Source organism: Micrasema longulum, unplaced genomic scaffold (assembly GCF_059751315.1).
Source record: "Micrasema longulum isolate JH-2025_06_02 unplaced genomic scaffold, ASM5975131v1 h1tg002575l, whole genome shotgun sequence".
NCBI lineage: Eukaryota > Metazoa > Arthropoda > Insecta > Trichoptera > Brachycentridae > Micrasema > Micrasema longulum.
In genome coordinates, this window is record NW_028279713.1 from 28,247 (window position 1) to 43,844 (window position 15,598).

Consider the following 15,598-nt stretch of genomic DNA (forward strand, 5'->3'; position numbering starts at 1 on the left):
TTTGACATTTGATCATCAAAAATAAATAAATTTAGGTAAAAAGTGGTCAATAATTGGTTTTACTTTGCATAATCGGTCGGAACTATCTATGATTTCTTCATTGTTAGAAAAATGCCACGCTTTCCATATCTGCCGAAACCGGTCTCTGGACATCGTTTTAGCAAAATAAGGAGTTTCGGTTGTTGGTTCAGTAGACCAGTACTCGTCCCTTATATCCTTTCGAACTTGTCCCATCAAAATAATCAGCCCCAAAAACTTTTTCATTTCTTTCAAAGTAATATTTTTCCACTTTCCCGATTTTTTATATAATTTGTAATTATGTGAGTTTTGGTGGTAATATCTATTAGATTCGTTTATAAAATATTCAAACAAATCATCACCGATAAATAACTCTATCGCATCACTTACAGTTTGAGGACAATGGACATTTGAATTCAAACCGCAGCGGCCTAAAAACGATTCCAGAACTGGAGGATTATCAAACGATGACCACTCGTCCACATCCTCATCTGAGCTCGTCTCCGAATCAGAATCACTTTCAATAGTGCGACGGTGAAACGTTCTAGGTCTTGGTATTTGTTCATCATCACTCGGTTCTTTGTCTGACAACTCTTCAATGTCATCATTCCATGAACAATTAGATAAATTGTCGGCATACACTTCATCGTCACTATCATTGGCTTGTAAAGACATTTTTGTAGGGGTAACGTCCTATACAATGCTAATATATTCAAATAAGAAAATACCAAACAGTAAACAAAACAGTGCGAGCGGTATGAAAAATAGTCCAATACGTGAAATGACTCAAACTAAACTGGAGATTGAGATCGCATAAAACTCTAGATTTCTGGCGACGCCTTTACAAGTGGCACACTAGCCAATCCGGACAAGGCATCTCAAATAACGTCGACAGACTGTCGCCTAGCACCCCAGGTAGCAAATCACCCTTCAAGGCGTTTTATTTCACGCTGATAACAAACCCGTTTAATGCCGTTTCCCGCCAACAACCGACAGTCGACAAAAACGGCATTTGCCGTGTCCCGCGGTTGACCGACAGTCCGCGAAAAACGGCAAATGCCGTGTCCCGACGACAATGTGTTAAGACTTCCTCCAAGTATATCAATAAAAGTGGCACGACAGACATTGACTACTTGACCATTGTCATTAGGGACAGTGTAATAAACAGTACACTGCCTTTTGCTTTCTGATGGGTTTTTGTATTTCCCATTTCTCCGTCTTTTAATGTTTGAAATATGGAATAATCCCATTAAATATGCACTTTGCTTCAACCAGTCACCTGCTTCGTTAAATTATTTATGCAACTGCAGTTTTTAATCATAAAGAAGACTTTTACAGTCATTCTGGCACTTGCAAGTGAACTGAAAAAAAAAGTCAACTTTACGGAGGACTGTCAAAAATAACCCTAAATGCCACTTTCTAAGGTTAACATACAAGCAATACTACAAATTATTTACCTGGGTGAATATGTATTTCACTTTTGACATTTCGAAAAGCCGTATTTTTATCGCTTTCTTGCCAAAAAATAAATATTCACCCACCTATCTGATAATTTCGCAGGAGTAATTCGGAAAATGCCAAATGTTTCTTGTAAATTAAGCTATAAAGCTATTTAATCTTCTAAATTATATATGAAATACATACTAAATTGTACATGAATTTTAGTTAAAACGTTTGAATAAAATTTGGTATAACGGGGTCAATTTAGCACTTATTACAGCTATAAATATAGAAAAATCCTTTTAAAATCTCAGATAAATAAGTCTAAGTATCATGCAAATGAACATAAAATACTCCGCTATTCTTAAAATTTTAGTAATTCACTCAAAGATTGTATTTTAAGCCGATATTTTTCCATACTAAAATAATTGAAATATCAGACGCCGTGCAATTCGAAAACGAAATTCGCCGACAATTATTTGGAATTCCCCATACAAACATAAAATTTTTGACAGCCGGTTCTTCATTTAAAAAATGGCAGAAAATATCACTCACTATTTGGTGATCGTGTTCACTCGATTTCTCCTCCCAGGCTACGTGCTTTGACCCCTGTGCACCTCAGACATCGTTTGCACACCCCTAGATTCTGAACGCTAGTTAAAACTTATCAAAAATTTGTCAAAACAGATTTTTAAAAACAAATCGGCTTACCGAAGTATTCGGAGGACTTATTGCTGGTACAATCACATTTTTAGTAGAACAATATTGTCTCCCCTGGGCTTTTAACTTTTTATTTTCACTTAACTTATTAAAACCACTTCTTTTCCGCTTTGTTGTAAAAGGCGTATCCGGATCACAAGTCTAGCGTCCAGCCATTTTGTATGAAATGCTTAGCGCTGCGATTAATCACGTAGGCCCTTATATGCGTTAATGGGTATTGTACTTAGGCTCCATCCCAATTACATGACTTCAGATTGATATAAAATATTTTTTTCTGGTACATAAATTCTAATTTGTGTTATTGGCGTAGGCATATAGAACATTTCCTCATACTCAACGTCATTTTTTATTTTTTGGTATTTAAGCCCTATTTTATTACAGGTCTTCATATGTATTTGATCAATGTAAAAAATTGTATTTAGTTGTAATATTTTTTTTTTATTTGTTATTAATAAAAAAAAAAAAAAAACCAGCCAATGACAGGTCAAAAGCCCTGTGGACGCCTAGAATTCTATTTCTCTTCTCTAAGGTAATCTTCATCCATGTTGTATTATGTAAACAATTTATTTTTTTCTGAAAAAAAACATTAAACGAAATGGTTACCTTTGCTATGTGTTCTAGCCAGCGTCCCAGTGATATGAAAACCAACAACATTGGGGGGGTGTCGAAAAACGTATGCGGGGAGCTATGGTGAAGCTGGATCATAGAGGCAAGCACCACGCAAACTGAATATATATAGCTAGAAAAAAATAAATATTTATTATATTTAACAACAGTTATATGAAGAAACATACATACAAGAAACTGAACAAAGAGAACATGAAACTACAGTAAGACCCCTGTTCTACGTTTTTCAAGGGAGCAAAAAAAAAATGTGTCAAACTGAGGAAAACTTTAAAGTGAGTAAATGAAAAATGTATGCATTAAATTAAATTTCATTAAAATATAATTAAATACAGGATGTTCATTAAACCCTGTCACATCCGAAACCACGATGATCAGTATGAGTAAGAAGACATATTGGCACATTAAAATATTTTTTTAGAACGAATAAAATTTTAAATAGAAAAAAAAGAGTAAATTTGTATAATTTGACATTTCAACCAGAGATTATGTCAACTTTTTAGGTTTTTCTAAATCGAAACGTTCGTAAAAACAACCATAACATAGAAATGAGCAAATTACGATCAACTAAATGAAGTAATCAAAGCAATATTCCATAGATTCTTGTCAGTCTTGTTATTGGTTGGAGAAATACAACTTACCGTGGTCAGTGAAAGTAAGAACGCCAACCGTTCCATGACGTCACTACTGAAAAGTGACACACTGATTACAGTCATTTGGCGCGGTATTTGATAAATGTAACTTTAAAAAATCATATCTTTGTAAATAACGCACAAAAAAAAAAAAAAAATTTTGCTTAGTTAAATAGTACGCTAATAGAAAAAAAAAAAGAAAACAGTGGAATTCCTCATTGTCAAATAAATAAATAAATTTAAAAACACAATGAACACATAAGACTTTGAGCTAAAGCTAGGGTTTCCTAGGACAGCGATGCCCGTATTTTAACGGCCGTAGTGAACGGTGATGCAGTGGACAGCCGTCGTAAATGTGATTAGAGAGTGGTTTCCCAGGAAAACGGTGTTAAATGGTGTTGATAACACCGTTTTCCTAGAAAACCACACTCTAGTCACCTTTACGACGGCTGTCCATTGCATCACCGTTCACTACGGCCGTTAAAATACGGGCACCGCTGTCCTAGGAAACCCTAGCTTAACCTATGCCAATAGAACTTGGACAAAAAGCAGTACACGAGATATAGACGCACCAACAATGGCTGCCTGCTTATAACGAATAATAATAATGTACAGGCTTCATTGGATAATTAAATGCCACATTAATGCCATACACTATGATCCCTAAAATACAGCATCATTAGAATGACAGTTGTTAGCAAAAGTGAGGACATAACTTTGTAATAACGTCTAAGGTGTGATTTATATTGACACACAAAAAATCATTAGTATCTGGCGTGTTAATTATTTTTTTTAATGCAATGCTTGACATATAAATTAACATAATTATATAAAATCAGCTTTAAAACTAAAATAAACCTAATTATTAACGACGTTCTTACAAGGTTACATAATTTTGCAAAAACGTTAAAGATGGGACAAATTGATCAAATAAAAAAATAATTCATTTGATGTTCATGAAAAAAGTATAAATCTCTTTTTTTGTGAATAATTGTCTTAAACACACTATAATAAAATAATAAAAAATAAAAATAATAATAAAATATCAATTTTCGGAAACAGAGTTTCATGTTTGCATGAAAAAACTGATAAAATCGATTTAAAAAAAAAAAAAAAAAAAATATTTGCGTTCTTATGATTTACCCAAATATTTAATTTTGAGGGCCATTTTCAACGAGTTGTAAATAACTCACTATTAGAAAATGAAATCAAGTTGGGGTAGAGTGGGATTCGAACGACGGACCTTTGGTCTGTGAGTCCGAGACACTAGCCACGGGACCACAACCCGACCAGATCGGATTCGGATCAGATTTGATCGGTACATGATCAGTGATCAATAATTTCCCATCATTAGTGACATTAGTTTGGCAGCTGTCATTTTAATCAAGCTATATTTTAAGGACTATAGTTAAGATTTCATAACGACATTTTCATAGTAAATCTATGGCACAGACTCAAACTGCGGCTACCGAGTTTTTTTTATTACTAAAATAGTAAATTAAATTAATAAAATGTATTGTTTACCTTATTGTTGTAGTCATACAAATTAATACGTCCATATTAGTCGTCCCATGTTTCAAAGCTTTATAGGCTTGTACGTAGAAATGCCAGCCACCGATCACCTGTAAAAATCGCATAGATAATATTTCCAATTACATTTTTTTTATTTAACTGTTTGTACATAATGTTATTTGTACATTAGCGGGTTTATTTGCAAATGGCAATTTCTTCCAACCAACCAATAAAATAATAGTTTTATTTTTATAATTTAAGTTACAGAACATATTCAATAGAAAATAAACGTATTTGTTTATAAATTTCCTTAAATCAAAACTATTACTCAATGGGATAAAGGAAAAAAGAGGAAAGGAGAGATTAAGGAAGAGAAGAGTAGTAGAAGGAATGCAAGTCTGATTAATTAAAGATTTACTCTGTTTTGAGATTATAAAAAAATAAATTAAATACTTAAAAAAACAAATTATTAGAAAAAAATATAAGAATTTTTTAAAAGTTTACCATGAGGAATGTTCCTCTGAAGTAACGCAGTCTGGCCCAGATTGTCTCAATGTCCCTTGACGTGAGGACACGTTATTTTTATGGTTTAATAATGTATAAAATGCAAAAAAAAACAAAAAAAATATATAAGATTGTCTCAATGTCCCTTGACATGAGGACACATTATTTTTATTGTTTAATAATGTATAAAACGCAAAAAAAAAAACAAAAAAAAAAATATATATATATAAGATTGTCTCAATGTCCCTTGACGTTAGGACACATTATTTTTATTGTTTAATAATGTATAAAATAAAAAATGTATGTATAAGACTGTCTCAATGTCTCTTGACGTGAGGACACATTATTTTTATGGTTTAATAATGTATAAAATGCAAAAAAAAAAAAACAAAAAATATATATAAGATTGTCTCAATGTCCCTTGACGTGAGGACACATTATTTTTATGGTTTAATAATGTATAAAATGCAAAAAAAAAAAAACAAAAAATATATATAAGATTGTCTCAATGTCCCTTGACGTGAGGACACATTATTTTTATGGTTTAATAATGTATAAAATGCAAAAAAAAAAAAACAAAAAAAAATAATAAGATTGTCTCAATGTCCCTTGACGTGAGGACACATTATTTTTATGGTTTAATAATGTATAAAACGCAAAAAAATAATATATATATATGATTGTCTCAATGTCCCTTGACGTTAAGACACATTATTTTTATTGTTTAATAATGTATAAAATAAAATTTTTAAAAATATATATATAAGACTGTCTCAATGTCCCTTGACGTGAGGACACATTATTTTTATTGTTTAATAATGTATATAATGCACAAAAAAAACAAAAAAACAAAAAAAATATATAAGATTGTCTGAATGTCCCATGTTTGTCAATGCTTCTTTTCTTCTTTCTGATATTGTAATATTAATCCCAATGAATTGTACAAATGGACTATGTCCATAAATAAATAAGATTTTTTTCTCAATTGGTCTGGGTGTTGTGGTGTATTTTCCTAACCTCCATACATATCCCCTCTTTCCCGCCTGCTACACAAGTTTCTACAATATTATTATGATTAAAAGTGATTTGATTATGATCCCACCAGCAATTAATATTTTTGAGATCCCAAAAGACATCATGTTTTGAAAAAGCACAGTCGTAATAATTGAATACTTTAGAAATAATTTGACAATCGCACTCTCGCGAGCTTTTTTATTGTGTTGGTGAAAGGCAAGCTCACGCTGCTCGTATGAAGCGGTTGTAAAGGAAGAGTAATAATAATTATCTAATACTAGCTTATAGTACTTGAAATATAGCTTGATTAAAATGACAGCTGTTAAACTAGTGTCATTACTGATCACTGATCAAATTGATTTTATCAGTTTTTTCATGCAATCATGAAACTCTGTTTCCAAAAATTGATATAAAAACGCAAAAACAAGCCTATTATAGTGTGTTTAACACAAATTCACCAAAAATTAAGACATTTATACTTTTTTCATGAACGACATCAAACGAATTATTTTTTTATTCGATCATTTTACATTGATCAATTTGTCCCATCTCTAACTTTTTTGCAAAATGATGTAACCTTGTAAGAACGTCATTAATAATTAGGTTTATTTTATTACAATATTTGAGTTTGTCCAAATGTTTGTAGACAAAAGACTGGATTTCACCCCCTCGGTTTTGGAAATTGGAAAATTGTTTTCAGGCGTTGCCTGGTATGTGAAATAATTCAGTCATATGAATCTCTTCACAACAATAAAGGTTTCAGCTCTTTAACTTTACTTAAATCAACAGATGGAAGAATTGAAGAAATATGGATGTTCAAACATAGGCAAAATGGTGAATGTTACACAGTGTGTAAAGTGGCCACTTAAACCAGCCAATGACAGGTCATAAGCCCTGTAAATGCCTAGACTTCCGTATTCCCTTATTTAAGGTATTCTCCATCCCTGTTGTAATAGGTTTATTTTAGTTTTTTTTTTAGTTTTAAAGCTGATTTTATATATTTATGTTGATTTATATTCAAGCATTGTATTAAAAAAATAAATTAACACGCCAGATACTAATGATTTTTCGTGTGTCAATATAAATAACTCCTTAGACGTTACTACAAAGTTATGTCGTCACTTTTTATGACAAACGTCATTCTAATCAAGTTATATTTTAAGGACTATAGTTGTTAGGGATGTGTTCCGAGTTCTGACCTGAACGGGTGTAGCCAATAGGAACATGAGGAGATTCTCCACCGAGAGGCCGGGAAGGACGCAGCAAGCCGGCGGGGAACCGGCTCCCATGAAGTAAGCCATGGCGGCCATACACGGCGCGCCAAATATTAACGAGATTAGGAAAGCGTTGCGCCATTTTCGGATTTCAGCCCTGCGAACAAACGGCAAATATTTATTTTATTAGGTAAACAAAAGGATGTACAAAATACATTGACTATTTTTTTGATTTATTAGTATGGGACACCAATGAACAAACCAAAAAAAATATTTAGAATGAAAACATGGGGGGGGGGTACTACTTGCACACCTGGCAAATTACAAAATTTAAAAAAAGTGATATATTAAAGTGGATTAGGGGTAGACCTTTTTATATCCTGTAATTATTTTAATGACTAAAAATTGTGTTGCTTTTAATTGAAAAAAAATCTCTTATTGTTTTTATGTATATTTCATTTTTACTTTCTATGTTTATTCATTTACATATGCTTTATTTTTCTTTTTAATACTAGTATTTTACACGTATCTTAATTTTTTAAAATTATAAATGGTATATTCTGTAATTTATTTTTGTTTTTCAATTTTTAATTACTAACGATATATTTTCAAATTTGTATTTAAGCTTTAATTTTTATTTTTATCGGTATGTTTTCCAATTTTTATTTTTGTTTAATTTCTTTATTACTAATTTTATATTTTATAATGTGTATTTGTGGTTCAATTTTTATTATTATCGGTATGTTTTATAATTTATAATAATTATGTCTCATTTATTTATTATTAATGGCATATTTTCTAATTTATTTTTATGATTCAATTTTTATTATTATTACTTGTATGTTTTCTAATTTATATTTATATTGATTTTTTCTAATGTTATTATTATTCTTTGAATTTGTTAAGCATCATTTAATGATATTAAAAATATAAAAAAAACACATGAAAAAAATAGGGTCCTTCCTAAACACAGGAATTTCTTAACTAGTCGGGACCTGAAACAAATAAACTCTGTACATTTTAAAACTGTGAAATACATAAATAAATAAAATTGAAACTCATTCAGAATACATTTTTTTACAATGAGTTTTACATTGTCAGTTAAAAATGCGGCTTAATTTGTAAGACTTGACTTTTAAACTATCAGCTTTGTTCTCTACTTAAGTATTGCAAAGTTGGTAATGTTTAAAATTATTTTTTTTATTTCGCTACTGTTTTTTGACATAATCATGCTGATGTAAAATATTAAAATTTAAAAAAAAAGTTGAAGCTAAGTATTGTATCAGTTTTTTGTGATTTGCTCAAAATAAAGAAAGATGGATTTTGCCGGGTTTGCAAGTAGTACCCTCACATGCTAATTTATCTATTTATAAATACGCCCAATGGGCATTTTTTAGGACATATTTATACATAGAAAATTATCATAAAGAAAGGAAGCTTCAAAACTTAAATACAAGTACAAGAAAATGTTAGTATTAATTACGTCATACAAAAGATCATCCATGCGCTTACGTGATAAGACATAATCAGAATACTCTAGTAGGCCAAATAGAAAAATATAATATTTAATTTTATTTAATTTATTTAAATAGCTAGGGATAAAAAAAGATAAGATTACCAATGAGGAGAAAAACAGAGTCTCAAAACTCATTGTACAAGGGATTGAAGCTGTACAATGAGTTACCTGAAGAAATAAAGGAGATTGATAAGATCGAAATATTTCCAATTAATTTGAAAAAACACGTTCTTCAGAAATGTTGATAAAAAATTGTAATGTTATTAAAAGCTGGTATTAGTTCTTAAGATGTTATGAAGTAACTTCATAAAGCATAAATAAATACGTAAGGGTCGACACCAAAATTGCATTGTGAACAGCTTATTTCGCCTAATGCGACAAACATTTATTTGCCAAGGTTGATTTATGATATTATCACGAGCGAAAACTTAAAGAGGTTTATGGGTAAATAGTGAAAAGGTCTTACTTATGTTCTAAGCAGTCTTTAGTAGATTTGTCCTTATTGTTAATAACGTAAGTTTCGAAGCCCAAACTGTCCACAGCCTCTGATATATCCCTCGGTCCGGTCTTCTCACCATCGAACGTGAATTTTCCCCTAAAAACAGTAATGTTAACAATAATGACTACAGAAAATTAGCCCTCCGGGTCTAAATGACACATTTACATTTTTTTTTTTTTTTTACATTTTTTTTGCACCACAACAGGCCAGGAGGCCTAATTACAGTGGTGAATTACACCACAGAGCACCCAGGCTTGAGAAAAATCACATTTTAATTTTTGTGTTCTCACCGGGAATCGAACCCGGAACCTTCCGTGCGTGAGTCAAGCGTCTTGACCAATACACCACGGAGGCCGCCAAGACACAGTCTAACGGGCCTCATCTGACAGAACAAATGTAGTTTATCAACCTTTATGAGGTCTGGTTTCGCCACATTTATTTTTTATTGCACATTTACGAGGTTTTTTTTATTTATTATAATTTTTTCTATGAAAAGTGTTTTTTTAAGTGGTGCTGTGCTTAAAAATATTTCATTCTCCAGTTCATTCATAAATATGTCAGCAAATAATGGACTAGACCCATCGGCAAACCCTGTGTCCCCTAAATTATGAGGTTTATTAAAAATACACAATTTAATGATACATAGGTTAATTAACGTTCCACGAGATAATACTAATTAAAAAAAAGAACTTAATACAATAAAATAGATTGCTTATAATGATGGATATAATGAGAACTTAATTGATAAAATATTAATTCAAAAACAAAAATGCAAACTTATAAATAAATATTTATATTCGACTCCCACAATAAATAAAGCAAACCCACCTAAACAATAAAGGCGGATTCTTTTTATAAATGTAATTTTTTCAAAACAGTTATCTAATTCCCTACCATCAAACATTAAACCGGCTTTCTACACAACTAATAATATAGGAACATTGTTAAAAAATCACAAAGACAAAGTCCATAAATATAATAAATCTGGGATATACCAATTAAATTGTAATGATTGCGATTCAATCTACATTGGAAAAACTAAAAGAAACTTTAATATTAGAGTAAAAGAACACTCGAGATGCTTAAATAATAATATTTTTTCTGAATTCGCAAATCATCTGATAGAAAATAATCATAACTTCAATAAAGACACTGGATTAAAAGTACTTCATGTTGAAAATAAAATATTAAAATTAAACAACTTAGAAATCTTAGAAATTAAAAAAGCGATTCATAATAAGAAAACAATAATTAATAACCAAATTAACAATATTTCTTTTAGTCCTCTCCTGTCTAACTTCAAAAATAATGATATCAAATTACCACCCGTGTAAGGAAAAAACGACTTGATTTATTGGGTCCACGTGTAGTATTTAGTGAACATGATAAAAATAAAAAGGAATCAATTCATGAGTTACGTAAATCTTGACGAAGAAGCTTGTTTGCTTTGAAAGCGGTCGGTGGAAATAGTGGTTAAAAACAAAGTTGTTTTATTTATTTTACTATATGAAAGTAAATTAAATAAAGTTATTTTTATCTTCAGGTTCATTATCAAAAAAAAATATTTTTCATTAGTTAACCTGAAAGATAAAAATAACTTTATTTAATTCACTTTCATATAATTTTGAATTATCTATCCTTACCTCTGTTTTGTATAAATACATTGAACTCCTCAATAAAGATACCAGTCTCGAAGATGTCGCGAAAGTGATGCAACCGGTCACTGGGTATTCCAAATTTGTGGATTAAAGTATCACTCGTCTTTTATTTATAAATAATAAATTACAATGAACTTCCGTCAAGAATTTTCACTTACAAACTAAAATATTTTCATATTACAACAGAGATGAAGAACATTTTAAAGAAGGTAATATAGAAGTCACGGCATCTACAGGGCTTATGACCTGTCATTGGCTGGTTTAAGTGGCCACTTTACACACTGTGTAACATTCACCATTCTGCCCATATTTGAACATCTGTATTACTTCAATTCTTTCATCTGTTGATGTTTGTGAAGTCAAAATATTGTTGATAAATCCACCTGGTCCACGAAGAAGTATAGAAATTGATAAAATAAAAATTTCAGGCGTTGCCTAGTATGCAGGTGGAATAATTCAATTAGATGAATCTCACCCGCATAAATAAAGGTTTCAGCTCTTTGAACTGGATAGGAATAAAGGAAAGACTATTGTATAATGTATTTGTATTTATATATAAAGTGTTTAATAATCTCATGCCAAAGTATTTTATAAGTGAAATTATATTAAATAGAAATGTACATAAATATAGGACAAGAAATAGAAATAGGATAAGACTACCACTTAAGAAAAAAACAAAATCACAAAATAGCTTGATGTATAAAGGGTTAAAACTGTATGATGAGATGCCTGAAAGTATGAAGAATGAAAGAAAACTTACGGATTTAAAAAAAAAATGTTATGTTTATTGTAATAATGTAGTTATTTAAGAAATATTTAATAAGTATTTGTTATAATTGTAAATATATTAGTTAATATACAATGTAATATTAACTAACTTAAGTAAATAAATAAAAATAAATAAAATAAACTTCACAAACATCAACAGATGAAAGAATTGAAGTAATATAGATGTTCAAATATGGGCAGAATGGTGAATGTTACACAGTGTGTAAAGTGGCCACTTAAACCAGCCAATGACAGGTCATAAGCCCTGTAGATGCCGTGACTTCTATATTACCTTATTTAAAATGTTCTTCATCTATGTTGTAATATGTTAATGTTAACAGCTCCCCGGGGAGTTGAATCCAGTCCTTGTCTGCAGGGGTTTGGACAAACTCAAAATATTGTTGTTAAATATTTTCTATATTTATAATGTAAAAATTTACCTTTGTGTTGAAAGCGCAACTGCGGCAGACTTAACTCCGGGAATTTTACTAACAGTACTTTCGATTTTATTGACACACGAAGCACACGTCATTCCTCTAATCTGGAAACATAAAAAAAGTTTATTGTGTTTATAAATATATTGTATACCACATTTCGGGGGCTTAGGGTCATAAGGGCGAAACTACAAAAAATGCTGTTTTGTGTTAAGTACTAATCTGATATACAAACAAAATATCCTGTTAGTGACAAAAAGATGAAACTCATCCGATAAGTAGTTACCTAGATAAATTTGTGTGAAACTACAAATGAAGCGTTTTGTTTAAAGTCAGAAGAATAAAACGCCTTTTACATCAATTTGGTTATTTACTAATGTAAGCGCAATTTAGGGTCATATAGACGAAAGCGTAGTTTCATATTTTTTGTCTCTAAAATATTTTATGCTCTATTGACTTTTTTTTTATTTTCTTTATTTGTTACCCTTAAAAGACAGTATTATTTTTTGAAAACTGTTTTATCATTTATCTCAAAACTGTGTTTTTGTAGTTTCGCCCTTATGACCCTTAACCCCCGATTTAATCGCCCTTGTTTGTCTTTGCTACATAGTTTTATATTCTTTTTGTTCAGTTTCTTGCGTACTCGTATGTTTCTTCATGTATCCACACGGTAGCCAGGCTCTTTAAAGACCTGGGCGTGGAGGACGAGAACTCATTGGCACAATTGGCACAACGAGCGTGCCTCAAACTTTGTGTTGCTAATGAAATTTCATGTGCTGAATAATTGAAAATGTTGATTAAAGCCTTTGGAGCAGGGGCATGCGGTGGGGTTTTTGATTAGGGAAGCAATTAATATATAAGTAATTGGTACATAATAATATACACTGCCCTTAAAAAATTAAAGACAAACTATATACTTTATACGTATGATTAGAAATAAAAACATTAATTTTACATATCTAGTAATAAATTGTAACAATAAATTAAATAAATCAAATATTTGGTACCTAGAATTTTTAATTTATTACCAAAAGAACTTAAATTTAACTCACATTATAACAAGAGAAAAATAAGAGAGTGGCTACTCGATCAAGAGTTTAAATATGAATAGTAGCTTAGGTGTAAATATTTTAATTTTTCATATATTTTCTTGTAATTAAAAAATAAATTTATATATTATTATTTGTATAAACATGTTTATTCTGATCTTTCCGGCTGTTAATTTTTATCTGTTATTCATTGTTTTTATAAATGTAAATACTATTATTAAGTCAGTATAAATATAATCTTCACGAACAAGCTACAAAAAGTGGCTTGGTGGGATTTTAGTTTTAGTAAAAAAATATAACAAGTGAAATTATTTTTAAATTGTAAAAATGTAAATTTATGCTATTAAATAAAAAAAAATAAAAAAAACCCAACTTCACTATAATACCATAATAAAAAACTGCGAAGTATTTTGTGGAATTATATTTTATTTGACTAAAATGCAGTGAAACTAAAATAAATATTATCCTGTTAAAAAACATGGCTTTTCAACGAAAATTGATTGATCATTATTTGAACCCAAAAATTCAATATATGTAGTAAATTATAAACTTTTTTCTTATAACAAATCAACATTATATTGATGTAATGTTTGAATTAAATTCCAGATTTAATTTTGTATTCCTACTCTACCACAAAATAATTATTAAACTATTATGTCCAGCGCCAAAATACCAAAATCGCATCTCCGCGCTGTGTGGCGCGGCGCGGTATTGCGTTCGCATCACATGGAAAATAATGTATTGTTATGCTTCGATTGCTTCCGTTGCCTAGTGAGGATTTAAGTCTGCGCCTGCGCCCGTACTGCGCGCTCAGTACGGCGCTGGAGCGGAATTTCGAATTTGCTTCCATCGCGATCGTTCTTTAAATCGATACCCAGCCAGCCGGTAGCGAGTACTCGCCGATCAGTACGCGCTTGACAGCGCTGGTAAGTGAATGTGGCGGAGGCCACATTGCTTTTTAACATATTTTTTTAAGGCGATAGAAAAATTCCTTTACAATTTATCGCGATTATTAATCAAATTATTATTACATAATTTGACTATAGTAATCTTAATGTTAGGTATTATGAAGGATAATTGATTTATAAAATATGCTATTTTATAAACATTATTTGCCAAAATGTAGGGGAACCAATGGTTCCATGCGTTCTATCAACAGACCGCGCATGCTTTGGAGAATCGTGTATGTCGAAAACACATGCCTATGAATGGTATAAGAGGTTTAAAGACATTTGTGAATGCTTAGATGATGACCACGTCAAGTACCGAAGAAAACATTGAATCAGCAGAGCAAATCGTATTGACAAATCAATGTGTACCAATCCGAGAGCTTGCTGTGTTAATGAACATCTCATCATCGAGATGTTTTGGGTATGAAACGCGTCACTGCCACCCCCGTTCCAAAAACACTGAAGAAATGTGGAAGGACAATTTGTGGATTTTCACCACGGTAAAACGCCGTCTCATACAGCGGTCATTGTTTTGGAGTTTCTGGTCAAAAATTCAACGAATCTCATCAGCCAAGCACCGTATTCTCTAGACCAGGCCCCGTCTGACTTTTTTCTTTTCCCAAGACTAAAATTGCTATTAAGAGGAACGCGCTTTGCCACGATTGATGCCATAAAAGAGAATTCACTACGAGAGCTAAGAAGCTATGAAAAGTGCATGGACAATTGGATTAAGCGTCAGCATCAATGTACCGTCGCAAATGGCGAGAACTTTAAAGAAGATAATAAATAAAAAAATATTGAAAATTAAAATATTGCGTTTTTTGCCAAATTCCCATTTATTTTTGATCAAAAGGTATGGTATAATTTTAGATTATTATTTTTATAATCTTACCCCTAGTATCACAGTCTGTTTGTCCGCCTCTGTGTCTCGTAATACTTCGCTAGGGAATCCGAGTTCTGTGATGGCTCTCGCAATGTCTGTGGGATGTAGTTTGGATGGGAAATATCGTACTTCAGCGCGGGCAGCTAATAAAGCCACAGCCACA

At 31.1% G+C, this 15,598-nt stretch overlaps 1 protein-coding gene across 1 annotated transcript in view; it reads right to left on the reverse strand.

The window, feature by feature from the left end:
* The window catches only part of ATP7 (copper-transporting ATPase 1), a gene marked incomplete at its 3' end in the record, with an annotated part of 41,793 nt that extends 26,202 nt beyond the window's left edge, over positions 1 to 15,591 (reverse strand). The window contains exons 1-6 of the mRNA XM_088240719.1: positions 15,445 to 15,591; positions 12,560 to 12,660; positions 9,661 to 9,789; positions 7,664 to 7,835; positions 4,959 to 5,056; positions 2,782 to 2,917 (exon numbers count right to left, since the gene is read on the reverse strand). Coding sequence (XP_088096845.1) covers positions 2,782 to 2,917; positions 4,959 to 5,056; positions 7,664 to 7,835; positions 9,661 to 9,789; positions 12,560 to 12,651 — 627 coding nt within the window. The remainder of the gene's footprint in view (positions 1 to 2,781; positions 2,918 to 4,958; positions 5,057 to 7,663; positions 7,836 to 9,660; positions 9,790 to 12,559; positions 12,661 to 15,444) is intronic.
* Between the last annotated feature and the right edge of the window lie 7 nt (positions 15,592 to 15,598).